Source organism: Helobdella robusta, assembly GCF_000326865.2.
Source record: "Helobdella robusta unplaced genomic scaffold HELROscaffold_78, whole genome shotgun sequence".
Lineage (NCBI taxonomy): Eukaryota > Metazoa > Annelida > Clitellata > Rhynchobdellida > Glossiphoniidae > Helobdella > Helobdella robusta.
In genome coordinates, this window is record NW_008705446.1 from 285,466 (window position 1) to 308,354 (window position 22,889).

The 22,889-nt window shown below is 33.3% G+C and overlaps 1 protein-coding gene across 1 annotated transcript; it reads right to left on the minus strand.

Annotated features, from left to right (window-relative positions):
* Positions 1–1,688: 1,688 nt before the first annotated feature.
* On the minus strand, positions 1,689–22,830 carry HELRODRAFT_104138 (hypothetical protein). Its single transcript, XM_009031750.1, has 12 exons — positions 22,682–22,830; positions 21,811–21,977; positions 21,348–21,525; positions 15,555–15,758; positions 7,030–7,064; positions 6,401–6,483; positions 6,173–6,260; positions 5,173–5,267; positions 4,295–4,444; positions 4,095–4,202; positions 2,523–2,656; positions 1,689–2,347 (listed from the first exon to the last, which is right to left on the minus strand). The coding sequence occupies exons 1-12, from the start codon at positions 22,714–22,716 to the stop codon at positions 2,206–2,208; spliced, it is 1,419 nt and encodes a 472-aa protein (XP_009029998.1). The 5' UTR covers positions 22,717–22,830; the 3' UTR covers positions 1,689–2,205.
* Positions 22,831–22,889: the final 59 nt, after the last annotated feature.

Here is a 22,889-nt window from a genome sequence, read left to right on the forward strand (position 1 = left end):
TTAAATCTACATTGTAAAAGAACATATAGGTGTAAGAGGCTAACACAAGCATGAAAACATATAAGAAAGGCACGTTCATAAATGTTACAACCCCCGTTTTAACTATGGTTACCTTTGAAACATTTTTAAAAAGATGCTTTGATGGGAAAAACTCGTGTATCGTCTTTTAAATGAAGTAAAAATATACTTTGAAAAAAAAAGTGATAAAATATCAAAACAGTTTATACTATATATGCTTATATACAATTTTTATATTATATATTATTATATATATATATTATACAAATAGAGGTAAAAGAGGGAGAAAAAGTGTTTATAACGCCCGCAGAGCATTAAAAAAATAATTAAATTTAAATTTAATTTAATTTGGCAACCATTTTTGGCTTCAATTTCAAAAATATGTTAAACGTTCAAAGGTATCAAACTTTGCTTATTCAAGTATGCATTTCAAATCATATATTACAAATTACAAACAATATATAGCCCCAAAACCACACATATAAACAAATATACATTTATAATATCGTATATTCATAGCTGTGAAACCAATTTTTAAAAAATGTCTTTAAAAAAACCCTAAAATTTTAAAATTGTAAAACCCATTTTTAAAAAACCTGGGCTTTTTAAAAAACTCTAAATTTTTAAAATGTTAAAATTTAGTTTTTAAAAATTTAAAAAACAAAATTTTATAAATAATATTTTTTATCCAATTTTGATTATTGAAATACGAATGTTTGACGATGACAGTTTTTTACAGAACAAATGTTTTTTAATATTTTATATTATTATTATTTTAAATTTTTATATTAGATTTCAGTCAAGCTTGTGAAGAATACATGCTCTGAAACTGAATATGAAGATAAAACTGTGTCAACTGATAATTAAAAAATGGCAATTTTTTCGAAAAATTGTTTTATTAAGAAAATTTGTATAAAGAACTTTTTTATCATTAATTTCGTTAAAATAGAAATACAAAAATTATCAAACAAGTTTTGCGAACCACGGTATGTAAATTTTTTCGATTACTTTATAAAATCTAAAAAACCTATAGAGCCTTCAAATAACCTATAAAAACCTTAAAAACCTCAAAATCTAAGAAAAAAAATTAAAAACCTAGGCTTTTAACAACTCTGCTTATAATACGAATAAGCACAAGCACACACGCGCGCACACACAAATATATATATTTATATGGCCACTGCAAGACATGTAGTCTTATTCGGTCTCCGTATACTCAAACTTCATAACTTTTATTCACTTATTTGATATGTTGCTGCCCTGAATAAATTTTGAAAATGTTTCTATTATAAATGAAATGAATATGAATGCAAAACAGGACAAACAAACAAAATAATAACTTGGCAACAAATAAAAACCTGGAAAAATTGAAAAGCAGTTTTAAAAATCTGCATTTTGCAGTTTGACATCAATGAGAAATAGTCAACATTGACGTTTAAACAAAAATGAATGAAGATAATAAAATAGGTGAGTGCATCTCAAGCTGATACGTTCGTTAAGTGTCATCCTGTCCTGGGCATGACATAAAACTGCATCCACGCTGCCTTGCGTGCTTATGAGCAAAAGGCTAGGCCCTCCGCTTATAACTGGTGGTTGTCGTCAGGATGGGTGTCCGGATGTAAAAAATTTCCCCAAAATTATTCTATGCCATCACAAACAAATTGATGGCAAAGAAAACAACGTCCTACCTCGGGGGAACTGGGTCTCTGGACGCTAAACGAAGAAGTGTCATCCACAAAGAAATAAAATGAGAGAGTGAAAAATTGTATCCTCTAGCATTAATTTTGGTCGTACAATCGTGTGCGCTGGTACTTGTGCGTTAAACGTGAAACAGACGCAGCTATTTACAATATTTAAGAAAATATATCGCCTGATGTTCAGTTCAAAATTTAAAAATTAAATGATACCCATAATATCCTGATGAATTAAAAAAACATTAAATAATGCCATCAAACTCTCGTCTTAAAACTTAAATCGTCACCAAGAAACATTCATACATACAAATGCTAATCGAAAACAAAAAACACACAACAAATACATAAGTGCGGTGTTAACGTTTTGTGTCTGGGGTAACTAATGCAAATAAACAACCCAAATTACTGAAAAATAAACAGAAAAATAATAATTGCAGTGACATGCCATGTGCATACCACCAACCAACAAAAAGCACAGGAGAAAGAGATGGAATCATATGAATTTGAGGACATGTTCAAATTCCCACTTCTGACTGCCAGCAGCTGAGCAGTCATTCAACTTAATGTTGTCATTCATCTTCATTCCACCCACGTCCAAACACCAGCCACTGGCATGCTTCAACTGCTTCGTGTCCTACATTTTCAAAAGTAACAAGTTCTTCTAAATAACTTTTCAAATAAAATTTCATCTTCCAAAACTATTCTAAGATCAAAAAAGCTGACAAAGCTTGTTTGAGCATAACTCCATGGTTAGAAACAGGAAAAATTTAATTAAAATAAAAAACGACTGAAATGAAAATCTAAGGTACTCTGTTATAGTTCCAGAGCTGGTTGCCCCTCAGTTCGTGACAGTCCATCAACTTGACTCTAGCCCCTCGTTCGCCCACTACATCGGCACACACTTCCTCCATCCGCAGTTCATTGATCTGACTAAGTGCGAACATCTGCATGGTTATGGTTATGCGTGGTTTTCTGTATGCAAAGGCATTTTCGTCAACACATGGTTCTCTCTATCTAATGAAATTTTGACTATTATTATCGTAATGTAATGTTTTTGATTAAATTTCCATTATGGTTTATTTTCTTTTTTAGTCATTGCGGAAGCAGGTCGGAACTTCTAACCCCTTTGTAAACCTAAGAACTTGTGGATTCAATTACATTCAAATGTCTCAAAATCTCGTCTCTTTAAACAACGTTGTAAAACTTATTTATTGTCTGATAATCGTCGATTTATGCAACTATAGATGTTTTTTAACTCTGTTTAAATTTTATTTGCATTATATTTTTGTATCTTTACTGAAATGCAATAGAATCTGCAATTCAAATTTTTAATTTTAGTTAATTTTAGACAACCGGTGGTCTCTCATAGGATTTACTACTCCGTTTGATCTCCGGATCATTTTCATTTCATTCTTGCAATTTAATTCTGCCTGAATGGATTTGTTTTTGATAAAGGATTAATTAATATGTATATGTACGTGTATAAATGTGTGTATATGTATGCGTGTATATATCTTGATATCATTAAATTTATTTCTGTTTATACTCTGGCAATAACTAATATTCATTGGTTTGTCTGATGAACTATTGAACTAAGTGTCAATGTTTTTTATGCTGTTTCTATTCATTATATTTGTATCAATTTTTGTTGCATACCCGCAAGTTTAAGTTTAAAATTCTGTTGATATTTAAGGACTATTTCTTTTTTCTTTATTTTAATGTAATTGGTCTGTTTAACGGAGGTCCATCATAAGATCTTTTTTCTTTTTTGATCTCAGTATCATTTTCATTTCTTACATTTGTTTGATTTGGTTTGAAGAATAAATTGAATAAATAAATAAATGTGGTCATTTTTCAAACTGTTTAAAAACTTCAAAAGTTTCGAATATTAAATCCGCCTTAATAAATTTTTAAATTCTAATAATGTAATTTGTTTAAATCAGTATGGATTTTGTGATAGATTTATCAACTGAATTTGCTGTCGTGGATGTTATTAACTATATATCACGAGCTCTTGAATCTAAAAAATATTCATAAGGCATCTTTTTGATCTATGTAAGGCTTTTGATTCTTTGGATCAAAATATTCTAATGTATAAATTATATTCATATGGTAATCGTGGTTTGGCTTACAATTGGTTTTCGTTTTACCTATCTGACCATTTTCAATATGTTTCTATTAATGACTCAAGTCAGATTGCTATGGTATTTCTTTAAACAATTTTATCAACAATTCTTGAGCTCTGACTTTAAAATCAATTGATCATAAATACAACCTAATATGAAATACAACTTAAAAGCAAAAAATCAAACATAACCTATCAAAACAGTTAGTAACATTTTGAAACATATAAAAAAACCACTGATTAATATTCACACTCACTTGATTGTGGCTAAGACCTCCTGAACAAGGAAATACTCCGATATAAGGATCGACCTTGTGATTTCTGGATAATGTATCAAGACAAAGATTTGATTCTGGGTTTCTTACCTTTAATAAAAAGTTTAAATTGAAATAAAAAATAATTGGAAAAGCGAATTTTCGGCCCAAGTTTGATTCGTTCAATTTGTACACCACTCAACTGAAAATAATCTAACCATTCCATAAGCTTGTGAGTTCTCATCAATAATGAACTGCTCAGGGAACACATTATCAAGATACCATTTAAATGACTTGCAATTCAGTTTTTTTCTCAGCTCAATTCTGTCAGTGAAGTTTCCAGCGTCAGAATTCTAAAACAATAAACAAAACATTTTTGGATTGAGCCAGCATTGTAGCATAACAACGTCTTGATTAGATTCATATAAAATATGAAAAATTTGCTTAATATTATGTTAAGAAAAGAGTTCAACTGATACAGGTATACTTATCACGAAAATTAAAAACGTTATTATCGAAAAATCAACAATCAGAAAAATAATATAGTTGCTAACGAATAATATAATATTGAGAATTTCGCTCTTATATGTATATATATTCATCATCAAAAAGATGAGATCTGTGTTAGCAACATAAATATACATTAAATGAGATTATTTGGTGCAATGAGAATTGCCAGTGTCTTATAAAATACATCTATATTTACCAAAGCATGTTAGTATGGTGTAATGGTTAGGGTGCCTGGCATTGCTGTTGCAGTCACCGGATTCAAATGTAAAAAGATCCTCGCCTTTCACGTGCAAGTGCGAGATGTGTTGATTCACGTGTGTTTACAAACACTGTGTGATTGTTGTAACAATAATAATGCGCCCTAGTCGCTTGCTATGGCGCTACATAAAATGAAAATATTTATTATTTAATAATAATGAACAATGCCATGTGTAAAATGGAGACAAGCAACGTCTATTAAGGATAAATTTTATAAGAACTATTCCCGGAAGTGAAAAAAGTTTCATCAGAAACATGGGAGCAGGTTTATTGCACTTGAAAAGCTATTTAAAATATCGATGGGAAAACAAACCCTCAGATCAGAACGATGATTATAAAAGAGTCTTTTGTATTCATCCATCCACACCTCCGCTAGTCTTTTTGAGTTGTACCCATGGCTGTCGGAATCTGGATGAATGTTTCACATAATTATTCCTTCATGGATGTTTATTGTGTATTTTCTATTTCTAACACAGTTAACGTTATAATAACTGAGAACAAATGTAAAGCTATCTAGAAAAAAAAGGTTTGTTAGTTACCAACATTTCATGACAATACATAAATGTTATTTTTGAAATCAAGACTAAACAATTAGGAGCAAGGTACTTTTGGCAACTAAAATATTGGTGAGTAAGGGAAGTCCGTATTTTTGTTGCCCGAATATTTTGAAAAAGTGCAATTTTCGACAAATGTTTCTTGAAATTTTTCTGCAACAGTTAATTAACTTTAAACGTTTTTAGCTATTTTACCTAATTTTACATTAAAACAAAAAACTAGAGATGAAAGAGATAGAAAGAAAATCCACTTATATATATATTTATGCATGTAAAATTCACTTATATATATATTTCTTATGTAAAATCGGAAAATCGAGGTAAGACCGATGAAACATAAACTTGGAAGAACATGCTGGAACTCCAATGCACCCGCGCACATTTTCAGTGTGCTTTAGAATTTTGTGTCATTTAGTTTCTATGAAATTTTTAACAAACGTTTAAATTTTCAAATTCTTATTCGTATCTTAATAAATTTCATTTATTTTTTAAAGATTTCATCTATTTTTATTCTGTAATGTTTTTTATTTCACGGATTTGCATGATATTTCGACCTATTTAGTTTTTTGTCTAGTGTCTTATGAATCTTAACGATCTGTGACCATTATCATTACAGGTCTCTACTACTGGATTTAAACAGATTTTATACTGTGAAAAAATATTTAAAACATCGTATGCGCTTACAAAATATGATGGAAATTTATATTTTAAAAATATAATAACATATCAGTAACTTCAACGACACAACATTAAACTAACGATCAAATTTATAGGGATGAGCAGCTCTAAAAATATGTCCAACCCTCGAACATGGAAGAAACTCCAATTCACCTCCACACATCCACGTCTTTCAATGGTAATTTAAGAGTTTCATAGTAAAATGTTCAAATAAGGTAATTAACAGAAATATTTTTATCAGTTGTAATAAAATTTTGAAAAAAAAAATCGGTTTTCACTGGAGCAATATTGTTCAAATTAGCAAAATACCCTGAATGACAATTCCAGATTTTCACCTCCCCATGTGAACATACCAGGGTCATATGCTCCTATGTGGAAAAAGAAATCCCTACCTGTCAATGATGAACACGTTCAGATTTATTTTGCCAACCTTTTTTTCATATTTTGAGATTAAAAATATCAAACTTAAAAAGTACATCTAAAAGAAATAGACAAGAAAGCGAACTATACTTGTGTATAAATGCATTTCAATAACAACAAAAAACATCAACAGCCACAATTGTATGCCAAACAAAAAGCGGCCATTCGTTTTTTAGAATAAGTTCAATAATACAAACTGGATCAAATGTAAATAATGATGGAAGAGAACAAAATAATGTTTAAACAAAAACTGATTGAGCAGGAAACCAAACTGATTCAACTGCAAGAAACGCGCTGGATTCTCTGTCATACCATCATTTAGAAAACCACATAATAGAAAGATTGACAAATACAAAACAGCAAGCAGTCTTTAAACTTTAAATTGGAACACTTGATGCATTTATTGCAATGAGAAGAAATAATTGAAATTAGTAAGACTTGCATCATCGTACATATAAAAAATATTTTTAAATCGAAAAAATAATTCAAATTAGATATTCATTATCAAATGAACTGACCAACTGCAAGCAATCCGCCAGCCATTGTAGGAGACCTGCAGAATATAATTAATTGTTTATTTATTCATTCGCTCATTCATGCACTCATTCAATTATTTTTTTATTAATTAAGTATTTCTATTATTTATTAATGTATGTGATGCACTAGCCCTGTCTATAGCTGGCGCTATTGCATACATACATGTAAACGTGTAAAGCCAGGAGGGGTGCCTTCACTATTTCCAAATGCACCAAAATGATTATCCACATCAGTTTCAAAACTATCAACCACGCATGCAGAATCAGAACAACGTAACATCTCTGAAAACCATCGAATTACACAAATGTTTGAAAAACCATAAATGGAAGAAAACATAATCATTTCTTCACCGCAAGAGATTGTCGAAAAACTACTCAGAGAATGTTTACCATCGGGGTTTTTAATAAATATCATTGACGATGTCCTGGTTGTTTACAAAATGAAAGTTGAAAGTGAACCAACCATTGATGCTGCCATTAAAATTTTTCAAGACAAAACTTTTAAAAATGTCAAGGGTCAACAGATTTCTGATTTAAAATTCGTGCATTATCATTACTTAAGCATTCCAAATTTTCAATGAAAGAGGTTGAACAATTTGTCCTGGATAATGATGAAAACAGTTTCAATGATTTGAATGAAATTGCCGATGAAATGTCTGAATGTGTAGAAATTAATAAATTAAATGAGGATGAATATTCCACATTGCCATACGTTTGTGGTGCTGTCATCAAGTCTGCCAGTAATGTAATTCCTCCAAATGCTTGTCATGCCACAAATACTTGATCTCAAACGACCAAACAAATGATGAACCAGATTTTTCACTAAAATATTTTGAACAAGTCAATCGAGGTGGTTTGCTCATTCCAACCGAATATGCCTGGAAGACATATGTAAGGATGTTTGGTTTATTTAAAAACATTAGAGTCTAACGACTTTTTTTCTTGTTTTTTTTTTGTTGTATGTATGAATGCGTGTATTGTATGTTTAATCTCTTTTGACTTTAATATTCTATCGGTTATTATTTGTCGTAAATATGTTTCAACTTTATTATCATATGGCGACGCACCATTATCCAACAACACCATGGCCTGCCGTTCACTTGTAAACGTTCTACTCAAGGCTCATATTATTCATCATAGTGACAGAGAGCAAGAACTTGGCTGTTTGAGACGCAGGGAAAAGTTGCAATGAGCAGCAATTAAGAGGTCTATGTATTCTAATAAAACTATCTAATAATTTTCTTTATAATTTTAATAAATTTTACATTTCCATTTTTTTTCAATCAATCAGTTGAACTAAATTTTATTTAAAAGTTTAAGGGAAAAGTTAGATTATTATAGAATATTAGATACTATTGCGATACGTGTGCAAAATCCTCCATAAAACAAGCTATGAAAAGAATTGAAAAAATGGAAGGAAACAACGATGAAATTATAAAAAAATTGAAAAAATAGAGGAAAATAATGATGAAATTATTAAAAAAATTGAGGATCTGCATAAGAGCACCACTGCCGGCATCGACACCATTAAGTTGATTATAGCTGAAAATGAATCAAAACAGACCTTGTTGGATAACTCAGAGAAAAAACTTTGCGCTGAAATTAACAACCTCAAGAGCGAATTGAATAACACATTTGCAAGTGTTGTTGGTTCGGAGGTCAAAAAAGTGTTGATAGCATCAACTTGGAGGTAAAGAATGTCAGCATAACTATAAACAGTGTTGTTGAATCAAAGGAGAGAAAAACGAACACATGATTGTTTTCCGATTGAATGAGGGGGATGCTGATAAGACCAGTATAGAAAAAATAGTGAAACACTTGACAAATGGGACATGTGACCAGAAAAACATCGTCAAAATCTATCGACTTGGCAAAAAAAGTGACATCATTACTCGTCCGATTTTGATCAAATTTGACGATGTAAAAAACAAGGAATTGGTCCTAAGAAACAGTCACAGATTAAAATCCATTGATGACGATTTGACGGGTATTGGTCTGAGCCACGATCTTACAAGTGAACAAAGGACTGAACTAAAACAGCTTGTCAGTAGTGCGAAGAAACAGGAATCTGAGGATAAAGAGGGTTTTTTATACCGGGTGAGGGGGAACGTCGGGAAATGGAAAGTGGTATGTTTACCTGCAAGAAAACAATAAGTTTGATTAATGGACGTGTTGACACTTGGTATTGCTTGGAACAGTTGGTAAAGGTACAATATGTTAATTTTTGCAGATTCGGACCTGGAAACAAGAAATATAATACTAATAAGAAGTAATAAAAAAAATAGATGTCCCTCATGGCGGCAATTTGTAATGAACCCTGCGATCCAACTCACTGGAACAGGCTCCATTGTTTTTTAACGTATATCCTCAAAAAGCCTGAATGAGAGGGTCGAAGATTCAATCAGGGCAACCATGTTAATAAACGATTGGCGGATTACTCTACATTGGAGGTTGAGTCAATTGCGGCTGGCTTTGAAATCGACAATACAATAAAGCCTCGAAAAAACAATCCAAACAGTATGGATTCAAACCGCGATCGCCCGCATAGAACAGGGCAATCTTTCGGCGGCTGTCAGGCTTGTCTGCTCTCCCGAGGGTCTGGCAGGGGACTCGCCTGAGACAATCGTTAGACTCAACGCCATTCACCCCCGGTCACCATCGGACAGGCGAGTCTTTCCTGCACCGGAAACCGTAAATGTTTGCGTTTCACCCACCCAGGTGTTGTCAGCCCTGAAGTCATTTAAGAATGATTCGTCTGGAGACTTTGATTGCCTAAGGCCCCAGCACATTAAAGATTTAATTTCAGGCCCATTGCCCATCGACAAGTTTTTAAGCTCCCTAACCCAGTTTATAAATATAAATTTATCTGGCGCGAGCCCATCCGCCGCCAGCCGTTTTTTTTTTGGGGGGGTGGGTCGGTTGATAGCGTTGACTAAAAAAGATGGAAGAGTTAGACCTATTGTGGTCGGTAACTTTTGGAAAAGGTTGGCCAGCAAATGTGCTCTGACTTTGGTGTTGGAAGAAACCAAGGCGAAACTTTACATAATTCAACTGGGCGTTGGGGTGAAAGAAGGGGCTGAGGCGGCCGTACATGCGGCTCGTAAATTGGTTCTGAACCTAGTGAGGTTCAGGAATTTCAGGAATGCCTTTAATACCCTAAGGAGAGATTCGATGCTGAACGGCTCTGTCCCCAAATTTACAATTACTGCCATTCTGCATATGGCCGAATCTCTTCTCTTGGTTATAACACCTGGGTGATGGAATTGGCCGAAGGGGTGCAACAGGGTGACCCTTTGGGGCCGATGTTGTTTGCCCTGACCCTACACTGCAAAGGTTCTTGCGAGTCCGTGTTACCGAAAATGTTCAATTAACGCCGACGTAGCGAATACGAGATATCAATTGTTAACCNGATTTTATTCAGATGTTTGACTGTTTAGTGTAAATCATTGCTGATTTGGTTTTAACATACATACATACATACATACATACATACATACATACATACATACATACATACATACATACATACATACATACATACATACATACATACATACATACATACATACATACATACATACATACATACATACATACATACATACATACATACATACATACATACATACATACATACATACATACATACATACATACATACATACATACATACATACATACATACAAGTCTGCAACAAATGTCAAAATGTTTAGCACTGGAGTGAAAGCAGCGAAGGTAATTGAGAAAAAAGTCACCTATTATGTAGGCAATATTAGTTCATGCAACAAAGAGGTTATCGAGAACCATTTGAAAATGAATGATATAACATTCACTAATTGTTATCCGGTTTTGCGTAAAAAAAAACTCAGATGATTCCGCCAACCGAAATTCAATAATCGAGTCAACAGCGTTTAAAATTATCTTACCAACCAAATAGCTGTCGAAACTTAAAAACCCGGATATATGGCCTGAATACGTGTTCCTACGATAGTGGGATTATTCTCGGATAAAAAGTGTTAAAGCCACAGACGACAACGCGCAACAACCCATCAACACCAATCATGGTAGTACCAGCTAATTTCAATATCCATCCAAATGATAACCAAACGCCTTATTTTGATGAAAGTAACTTTGCTTGTCTATTTGATAATTTGCAAATTAATTTATATTATTTTAATCTATCAATTTTACACATAAATGCTCGAAGTTTATGTGGCAAAATTACGTCGCTACAAATACTTGTTGATTGTAATTAAAAATGGTGAACGGTCTCAGGATTTTGATGTTGCAAACGGAACAAAGCAAGGATGTGTTATTGTTCAAAATCTACTGCATGTACATAGGTACGTACGAACGTACGTACATGTATGCATGTATGTATATCGACAGCAAATATTTTTAAACACCTCATCCACCTTTCCACTAAGAAAAGCGTGTTTCCAAAGTGCTTGAAAATCTCAAAAGTTATACCAATAGAAAATGAAGGCAGTGAAGTATCGAATTCTCGACCTATTTCACTTTTGTCAGCTTTCTCAAAAATAATGGAACAAATGCATAAAAAAATCATATAATTTCAGCACAAAAATAATGTTCTTTCTCGTCATCAGTTCGGTTTTCGTGAAAAATACTCATGGCTACCAAACAGTTTGTTGTAAATGAACGGCTATATTTTTTTTATCAAATAAAAAAAATTTTCTGGAAAATGAAATATCTTTTTCAAATGCAGTTGAATTTTATAATAACGAAGAAATTACTGTTGCTCTGAAAAATGATTTTTATAATGAAAACATGCATATGAATTTTAAAAAGGTTAAAAAAGTTTCTATTGAATAATATTAATTTTGTAACGAACTGTTAACGTATATTATATACTTATGTTTGTAAACTTGAAACATTATTGTCGATTAACTTTAGGTGGTCATACTCGATGAATTTATTTACAAGTTCTATTATGGTCATCCCGTCTTCTTATGATTAATTTTTTTTTAAGCAAATAAAATTTAGTTTGGTTTCGTGTTGTATGTATGCATGCATGTATCTGGTTAGGTATGTATGTGTGTAAGTATAAATGTGTATATATGTGTATAAATGTTTTGTATTCTATGTGCTTTAACCAAGCTTTAGGGGGGGCGTCTTGAGGCGGCCGCTCCAGGCCCCGCGCTTTGGGAGGTCCCGCGCTTTGAGAAGCTCCGCGCTTTGAGAAGTCCCGCGCTTTGGAAGGCCCCGCGCTTTGAGAAGCCCCGCGCTTTGGAAGGCCCCGCGCTTTGAGAAGCCCTGCGCTTTCAAAATTATTTTTTGACTGTCCAAATTTTTTTGATAAATTTATATTATTAAATTCGATAAAAACCTCCAAAGACAATATCATATATTATACATAATCGAAGTTAAAATATTTCATTTTATACATTCCGATGGGATGCCCATCAACGTTATTATCAAATTATAAATGAAACTCAAAATTCTCCAGAAGCAAAAAAAATACGAAAAAGTAATAGAATTTATATAAAATGAGTGAAAATTATCGATTTGCTAATAAGCAAGCTTTCGAATCTCTAAAAAAATCGTTTCCATCAGTTGGGAGAATATTCCAGCAACTTTGGACTTTTGTTTAACATTCAACTACCTCGTGAAATGACTGTAGAAAATCTGAAAACACAATGCATGTGTCTGGAATTGGTTTTGACAATCGTTGATGATTCGAGAAATTTGGATGGCTCGGATTATTTGACGAACTGAAAGTGTTAAGAGAATTGATTCCTAAAGAAACATATAGTGGTTTACGTTGCCTGGAATCTTTTGCACATCTAGCAGATTCTTTTCCAAATGCTGCTATAGCTTACAGAATTCTTTTAACAGTACCAGTCGCTGTAGCTACAGCTGAGCGAAGTTTTTCAAAACTCAAATTGATAAAAAATTATCTCCGATCAACAATGCATCAGGAAAGATTGTGTAGTCTAGCTATGTTGTCCATAGAAGAAAAAATTGCTTCTACATTAGACGACAAAGAATTGACTCAAGAATTTGCCAACAAAAAGGCAAGGAAAAAGGATTTTCGGCTGTGATTATCTCATGAACATTAATGCAGTTAAATTTCATATATGTATATAATTTAGCTGAACAAATCAAATGTTTTAAATAATTTTTTTCTACCTTTATATATTACCAATTTGTCCATAAATAAACCTGCATTGATAAAATGTAATAATTTATTTCGTTATACCCCAGTAATTTTATATAAATTAATGAATTCCTCGTTCGTTTGTTATAGCTCGCTTCGCACTCCCAACTTGTACTACTAGACCCCGCACCCCATAACTCGCTCTAGGCCCCGCACTTCACTAGGGCTACCTCTGAACCATGGTACGGCATTTAAAAATGAAGTAAACATTATGTCTGACGCTAGTGAAACCACAAAGAGGTTGTGGGGGTGCTCTTATATGTGTGTAACATGTTCATACACTCGGCTATGCCCGGAAATAAATGTGCATATTTATATGAATGTGTAAGTGAGCACATGTTTGTGTGTGGTGTGTGGTTTGTAACTTGAGTCATAACGAATTTTAGTTTAATTTTAAAAGTTAGGCAATAAAACTTTTTTTTAAATTTATGTTTTTTGTTAATTTTCAATTAAATATTAATATAAAAATGTTGTCCAGTTCAATGAAAAATTATTCGGTTGTTAAAGCTGTTAGATACTATAAGTTTTTAAATAAGTAGCTGGTGACCGTTAGAAGAACAATTCTTTTCTGTTTCCAGATCATTTCATTTCATTGATTATATTTTCTTTGATTTGATTTGATAAAATAAAATGTTTAAATATGCGTTTATATTTATCTGAGTATGTTTTTTGTATATTTATATAGACACATGTACAAGTTGAGCATTATTTATTTGTTCACATGTGAAAATGCAAGTGTATATTAACCAAGAAACGTATTGAATATATGCGAAACGATTTCAAGGGTGAAGAAATATATATACTCTATATATATAATTATTGATGAAAATCACAGCATATTCGGCGGTAGTTAACTTCCAATTTAACTTTTCGATTTTTTTAACGGTTGATCGTAAAAAATCGATTTTAGAAAAATCGAAAAGTTAAATTGGAAATTAACTAACGCCGATTTTCATCAATAATTGCATTTCTGACAGTCTTAATCCAATATACATTTATATAGTGTACTTATTATTTTAAATTTCAAACATTTATTTTGATTCATCATTGTTTTGAGTTTGGTGTATGTTTTGTATGTGAGTAATTGTGAATAAATGTGTATGTATATTCGTCTGTATGTTTATCTGTTTCTAAGTAGAATACAATAGAATACCATGTAGAATTCAGAAAAAAAAATTATCTTCCTGTTAACACTTGGTTCAAATTGGGAATCTTTTTTTTGTGTTTATTCATTTATTTATAAATTCACACATATGTAAATTTATGGTTGTATGTGTGTGTGTGTGTGTGTGTGTGTGTGTGTGTGTGTGTGTGTGTGTGTGTGTGTGTGTGTGTGTGTGTGTGTGTGTGTACACATGTAGATTTTGTGTAAGGGCGATGTCACTTTCACGGAGTTTTGGTGATACAGAGTATAAAAAAATGATGAAACAGATTCATTGTCATGTTTGTCATCAATCAAGTTCATTGAATCTCTCATAGATAGGAAATTTATTGCTAAAAACTTTACAGAATTTTTGATGGATGAAGAAATGAATGAAAATTATGATGGCTACGACAATGACATTTTTGGTATTGGTGCCTATTTTATGACTGCTGATATTGAAAAATAAGTAGAAGAATGCATTTATTCAAAAATCTGTTGGACTTATGAAAGTGCAGATGGTACCATGTAGAATACAAAGCCTTTTTTGATATTGTACACAACCCTTTATCAGTCAAAATAGATGTTTCTGCTTAAAATCCATACATTCTTTTGCAAGAAATTACAGGACAACAGTAAAAAAAGACAATTTTTGAAAAGATTTTTCGTAATATCTGGACGTAACTTGCTATGATTGAATTTTAATGATGAATCTTCAAGGGGAGAGGACAGATAAACATGAAAGAAATGAGTAAATCCCATTTTTTAAATCCAAATTAAATTAACTGTAGATGATGTATTCTAAAAATATGGATAATAAAACTTAAATGACATTACCAAACGACTGACAGATAATATTAAAAACACCAAAAAATCAAAACACTGATACAAGATATCACCAATGCAACGGTTCAGGCAGTGATAGTGTAATGGATAAGGCAGCTGTTCCTGCTGTGGTAGTGACAAGGTTCGAATTCCAAGATATCCCAGCATATCACATGTGGTGTGTGTGTGTGTGTGTGTGTGTGTGTGTGTGTGTGTGTGTGTGTGTGTGTGTGTGTGTGTTGATTATTAATGCCTACTATTGATGCCTCTAAGAATAGTTAAATTATTATAAATAATAATAATAATAATAATAACAAAACAATAATAATAATAATAACAATGATAATAACAATACCATAAACCTGACAGGGTCTGCATCACTTTTTCTAATTTTTTTCTCCTTCTCAGGAACAGACCTCCACGTGAAATGGAGGCTCCAAGTGAAGCCCCCGACGCTGATACCCCCATTCCTCGAGTACTCCATGTTCTTGTCGTCTATCAAGTCCACTGCGGGGCAGAGCACTACGTTCGGCTTCTCTTGTATGCGAGCTAAAATTGGTTCTAACCTATGATACAGTTGAATGATGAGTGGGCTTTAAATCAAATTGCATAACAACAACAACACACGTTTAGACGACATTTTCCCCGAGATCGGGGGTTGCCGTTTGGCTACCTATGATGAAACCGAAATACCCCTCGACGCCATCCACATCTGTCACTCGCCTCAGTATCACGCAACCCCGCTTTCACCCTGTCCTTCTCCACCTGCTCTCTCCATCCCAATCGCGGACGACCCCTTCCTACCACTCCTTCAACCTCGAACTCCAACGCTCGCCTAATCCCGACCCTTTCATACCTTCTCAACACATGTCCATACCACCGCAATCTCGATCTCCTTATCAATGTCACAATGTCCTCATTCAGTCCCATCATCGACATCAGCTCTGTACTACTCCTCCTATCCTTCACTTTAACCCCACACATCATCCTCACCATAGTTGTGACGTTCGAACTTTTTGAACTTTATTATTGTCTTGAACTTTTTGAACTTTATTCTTCGGCCATAAAGTTCAAAAAGTTCAAGTTTAAACATAGATATTATAATTATAATATCTATGAAATGATCGCTGCAAAAATTCGCCTCCAAAGTCAAATTATTTAAACATTTAAATAGCAATAAACTTTGTTTTAATAACGTCGTTATTATCATGTTATTGCCTTTCTTGATGTTTAAAAATATTGAATCAAGTTTATTAAGATGCAAATTAACTCCACCGTTGATGACATAATATCTATGCTCTCCTAAGCGACATTAAAAACTAGGTCATTCTCACTGTATAATTCTTTTTATTCTATTTTATCTAGTGCCTGACTATCTAATGTTTTTGTGAGCGATAGATTGTTTGTTATATTCGTATCCTGTTTGTACGCGTACGTAAGTTATTTATAATTAAAGGCTGAAAATCGTTGATAAACTTTTCAAATTTGATCATGCCAAAGGAAAAAGGGCCTGAATGGCAACATGTAATTTGCGTTAGTGATGACAGTGATGACAAACCGGATAACTTGCCAACCATTCAATGTATATATTGTGACAGAAAATTTGTTGGAGGTGCATTACGAATTCGTGGTCATCTGATTGGAGATAAAAAAATTGGTCTGAAGAAATGTAGTAAGGTTCCTGACATTGTTGCCTCCAAATTTTTGGAAATTGAAAGCAAGCGCCAAGAAGATCAGAAGAAAAAACAGCAGCTGGTCAGATTAAATCAAATAACATCATCTACTTTTACTACATCATCAACTTCTTCAAAATCAAATAATATCAGCTTTGGTAAGCAATCAATGTTGCCAGACATGATGAAGAAGTGTGCAAAAAATGTTGCAGATAGAGCAGTTGCTAGAATGTTTTACGCTAATGGATTACCTTTTAATCTTGCAGACAGTAAATACTTTAAAGATGCTTGCACATCTGTAGCACAGTGCGGTGCTAGTTACGTTCCTCCGAGCAGAAAGGCCATATCAACAAATTTGCTAGATGAGGAAGTCCAATCTGTTGCTCTTCGTGTTAATAGTCATTTGTCAGACACTGTGAACACAGGACTCACTATGGTAAGTGATGGTTGGTCTAATGTCCAAAACAGGCCAATAATCAACTTTCTATCTGTAACACCAGAAGGGGTTGTGTTTTTGGGAGCATGTGATACCTCAGGTGAAATCAAAGATGCTTCATACATCACTAGCAAGTTTTGTGAGCAGATAGAAAAGGTAGGAGCTGACAACATTGTTCAGATTATTACAGACAGTGCCAGCAACTGTGTCGCAGCCAGAAAACTCATTGCTGAAAAATATATGCACATAACTTGTGCTCCTTGTGCAGCGCATTGTCTAGACCTGCTACTTGAGGATATTGGCAAATTGTCGTGGATTGCTTCAGTAATTGATAATGGTCATGAAGTTGTTAAGTTTGTAACGGTACATCATGCATCTTTGGCATATTTCAGATCTCATTCGGAATTGGAGTTGCTTAAACCTGGAGAAACACGTTTTGCGACTCAGTTCATAATGTGCAAAGACTGTATGAGTGCAAAGACGCATTACAAGAAACTGTTGTATCTCGTGATTACAAACAATGGCTATTAAAAAAAACATATAAAGTCCAAGGAGAAGAGATAGCTAATATTGTATTATGACAAAAGTTTTGGGATGATGTTCAGCAAGTTGTTGGTATTTGTGCACCATTTGTAGTTGTTTTACGAATGTGTGACGGTGCTGTTCCATCTACAGGAAAATTGTACTGGAAAATTTTTTCAGCTGATCTAGAAATACAGAACAGTACACTTTCAACGATAAAAAAACAAAACATTCGTCAACTTATCAGTAACAGATGGAAAATGCTCCACACAGATCTCCATTCAGCTGGGTTTGTTTTAGATCCTGAATATCAAGCATATCAACAACATGAAAATGAAGAAGTTATGACAGGATTTCACAACATTGTTGAAAAGATGTACAGAGATGATGTGCAATCACAGGTGAGTTAATGTTTATGTGCATCTAGAAACTACTATTATTAACCTAGTGTTAAGTTTCACAGATAAATTTTTGTAATTTAAGCGGGTCTTTATTTTTAAGTCATACACCTTTAGTATTACTGTAATACTTAACTATTATTAAATTGATTGTACACTTGACAGGTAAAAGTGGTACAACAACATTCGGTTTATAGAGCTCGTCAAGGTGTATTTGGCCGACCTATGGCTATCGCTGCAGCAAAGACGATGCCTGGCCACAAGTGGTGGATGTCATTCGGTGCACAAACACCTGAATTACAAAAAATTGCTGTCAGAGTATTGTCACAGGTCACATCAGCTGGGTCTTGTGAACGTAACTGGTCAACATTTGACTTTATTCACACAAAAAAACGCAACAGACTTGCATGCAAGACGGTTGAGAAGATTGTTAATGTACATTGCAACTTACAGCTAGTAACAAAAATTGAAGATATTAACTATATTGACGAGTATATCGATTGGTCATCTGATGCTGACAGTGATGACAATGTGGACTGATTACTGACATATTAATAACTGTAAGTCTATAATGTTTTCTAAGTGCTATGAAAAATCTTCAAGAAAATACTTGATAGATGTTTATGTATATATGTACATGTGTATTTGTTTTTATATAAAAAAGTTTCAAGAAAAAAAACTCAAATTTTTTATTAAGTTGTTATTATTATAATTTTTTGTTAAGATGGTAACTGTGTCTCAATTATTTCTGGAACATCATTTGATTTAATTTATATTTTCTAAACATTGTTGCCTTAGTACCATAAAATATTATATAAAATAATTTTTTGCGGTCCTTTGTAATATTTTTGTTTAGTCATTTGCTTTTAAATATGATTTGTATTCTTTTTTTAACTTTATTTGTTTTTCTCCTTTACAATTCACTTGAACGACAAAATGTTTTTCATCTTCTCTGTCATTACATGGTACAACCAAGTCATCTCCCTCAAAATTTCAGCTTTTTTACATGTTTTCATTTATTCAAATTTTAATTTTGTAGTTCACCATTTCATTTTGTCTTCCATGTTGTAATATTCTCTGTGTGTGACGGATTGATTTAGAAAATAAAATAATTTAATGTTGAGCTGAGGCAGTCGCATTTCGAACTTTTATGAACTTTTTTGAACTTTATTTATCTTTGAACTTTATCGAACTTTTACGAACTTTTAAATTTTTCTTTCGAACTTCACAACTATGATCCTCACCATAGCTCTATCAGCCCTCTGCAGTACACTTTCTTCCTCTCTCCTCAACACCCAAGTTTCACCACCATATACCATCGCTGCTCTCACACATGCTTTATATACCCTCCCTTTCATCTTCAATGACCATTTCTTTCCACACAATACCCCACCCAGTTCCCTAAATTTCATCCATCCCACACGAACTCTAGCCGTAACTGCGCTCAAACATCCTCCATCCGCGTTCAGCTTATCCCCTAATTAAACAAAGCTTTCCACTCTTTCAATACCACCACTCAACCCCGTCCTAGCGTCAGTCCTATTAATCACACCATGAACACATTTCTTACATTTGAACGTGCCTTCCACCTTTTTCAGTGCCCCCCTCACACCACTACATCTCTTATGCACACATTTCTGACATTCTAGCCTTCACTCTCCTGTCACATACCCCACAGGGGTCTATTTTACTTATCACTAGCTCCCCACCTTCCCCACTCGCCATTATCTTCGTTTTACCAATATTAACTTTTAACCCTTTCTTTTCAATAACACTTTTCCATCTGTCAAATGTTAACTGCAATTCTTCCATGCTATCAGCCATCAAGACTAAATCATCTGCATACAAAATCTCAAATAACAACCCCTCCATTATGTTTCCACACACAACATCCATCACAATTGCAAACAGAAACGGTGATAACACTGATCCTTGATGCACTCCTACCTTAACACTAAAAGCGTCCGACATCCCCCTTCCAACCCTCACCTTTGTCTTTGCCCCTTCATACAGCTGCATCACAGCTTTAACAAGTCTCTCATTCACTCCTTTCTTCCTCAACGCCCATTCAATGACCTTCCTCGGTACTCGATCAAAAGCTTTTTCTAGATCCACAAAACACATGTACAATCTTCGTTTCTTCTTTCTATAATTCTCCAGCAACATTCTCACCATGAACAACGCATCCACCGTTCCCCTACCAGGCATAAACCCACACTGCATTTCATTAACTGTCACCATATTTCTCAACCTCCTCTCAAGCACCCTCTCCACTACCTTCATTCCATGCTCTAGCAATTTCACACCCCTATATGACCCACAATCTCTCACATCTCCTTTGCCCTTATACAACGGCACCAACACACTGTGTCGCCAATCCTCAGGTATACCTTCATCATCAAACATACTGTTAGCAATTCTCATCATAACTTCAATTCCTATCACCCCACTCGCTTTTATATGTTCTGCCGCCACTTCTGAAACCCCTGTCGCCTTACCTAGTTTCATTTCTCTAACTGCATTCTCTACTTCCTCCATTGTCACCTTCTCTATAGGTCCGTGTGTAACCGCGGATTCCACATCTCCATCCCACTCATTCTCTTCATTCATCAACCTTTCCATATGAGCTTTCCACACCTGAGCTTTTTCCTCCTCATCTATGCACAACTTTAAATCAAATTGCATAAGGAATTTGAATTTGAGTTAGTTAATTAATTTGAAAGCAGAAAAGAATAAAAATATGAAAACTTTTATAAACCAAAATGAATGTAAACAACTAGCTGAATTATTAATCAACTAATATGCTACATATCCCAACTACATCAATAAGAGATTAGTGTTTCATTTGTACACAAATAACTTTCTAGAAAGACAAAATAGAAATGAAAAATAACAACTGGATCATTAATGATAATACTAAAGAAGCATGAACAAGCTGCACGTAAAACTGAAAACAGCCTGTCTGAAACAACACAAAACTGACAATGAAACAACAACAACAAATAACCAACTACAACCAATCAAGCAGACGACCATTTAATTAATAAAAATAAAATATGAAAGCAACACAAAATAAACAAGCAAAATACACTAACTACCAATAAACAATCAAAAGCACAAACAGACCAATAATCATTAGCTTCACAGTGTGCATCCAAGAACACGAGGACTTCTCCAGTTGATTCTTTCGCTCCAAGAATCTTTGCCCTGATCAGACCCAATCTCTTCGGAGACCTCACCAACTTCACAATGCCATCAGGCCACGATGTCGATATGTTCTTCTCTAGGGGCTCCTGCAGTTCAGCTATAAATTAAATTCTTTTTAATCAGGATGGTTTGAAGTGAGGGATGATTAAATGAAATTATTAAACCCATATTGGACAGAAATTAATGTGAATTTGCTTGTTTCTTAACAAACCTTATCAAATTACAAAATAGAAAATTTTAATTTCAATAATCAACATTCAAAATGTCATTCAAGCTTATAACTAATTAACACATTCACAATAAATTAATGCAAAAAAAATGATTTGCATTTACAAAAACTAAATGTAGAAAGTGAATTATAAGAATAATGGTAAGCACTGACGTCTATCACTGTTATCATCAACCAGCACAACTTCATGCAAGTATTCAGGAGGTGATCTGTTTACCACACTGTGCACTGTTCGTAGCAATCCAGAGGGAGCCTCATTGCAAAATATTATAATCACACTTGCTTTTGGCAATTTTTTTGGGTAAATCTTCGTTTTGCAACTGAAAATGATATTTGTAAAAAAAAATTGAACAGTCATTTATAAAAACAAATTTTAAACAAAAGGTAATTTGCTATTTTCATGCTTGCAACATTATCATTGTGGAAATTAGAAAATTGAAAAACATAGCCCTTATTATTGTGAAATAAATTCTGAAATTTGGTGACTGAATAAAATGAGCCATTTATATATTTATTTAAAGAACTGGAAGACCAAAAGTTATTACTAACTTGCACAGACTCCGTAAGTACATAAAATGACATTTACATATAAGAAATATGCATACATACATTTGCATATGATTATGGGGGATAAACAGCTCATAAAAAACAGAATAAAGAGATGTGTATCAGTGACGTGATAAAATGAATTAAATTAACAAAGAAGGCAGCGAATATGAGCCATGGAATACACATTATATTAATAAATTGGCCGTAGAAAAATAGAGTAAAATACTGAAAGTAAACAACAACAAAAATGGTAAACAGAAAACCAGTGTTAACAAAATATGAAATTAAGTTGGAGATAATTCAATTGTAACAATAACAGCAATAGGAATAATGAAAATAGGTTTTCTATAATAAAATTAATTTATTAAACACTTATAAATTTATTAATTAAATTTACATTTTAAAAAGAATACAATATTATCTAAGCTAAGATAATAATAATTGAGAAACTAATAATAGAAATAAAAGAACTAACTCTGGATGTCTGATATCAACCAATCTTCTGTCCATGGCAACTTTCTCACTGGCAATCACGTTGTAAGTTTCTTTAGCAAACAACTTGTCCGCTTCCTTCTGCTCTTCCTCATTCAACACCACTTTCAATCCATCTTCTCCTGGTCCCTGAATGCTCAGTGGCCTATTTTGAGCCTTTAAAAATCTTAAACGTCTGAATTCTTCAATAT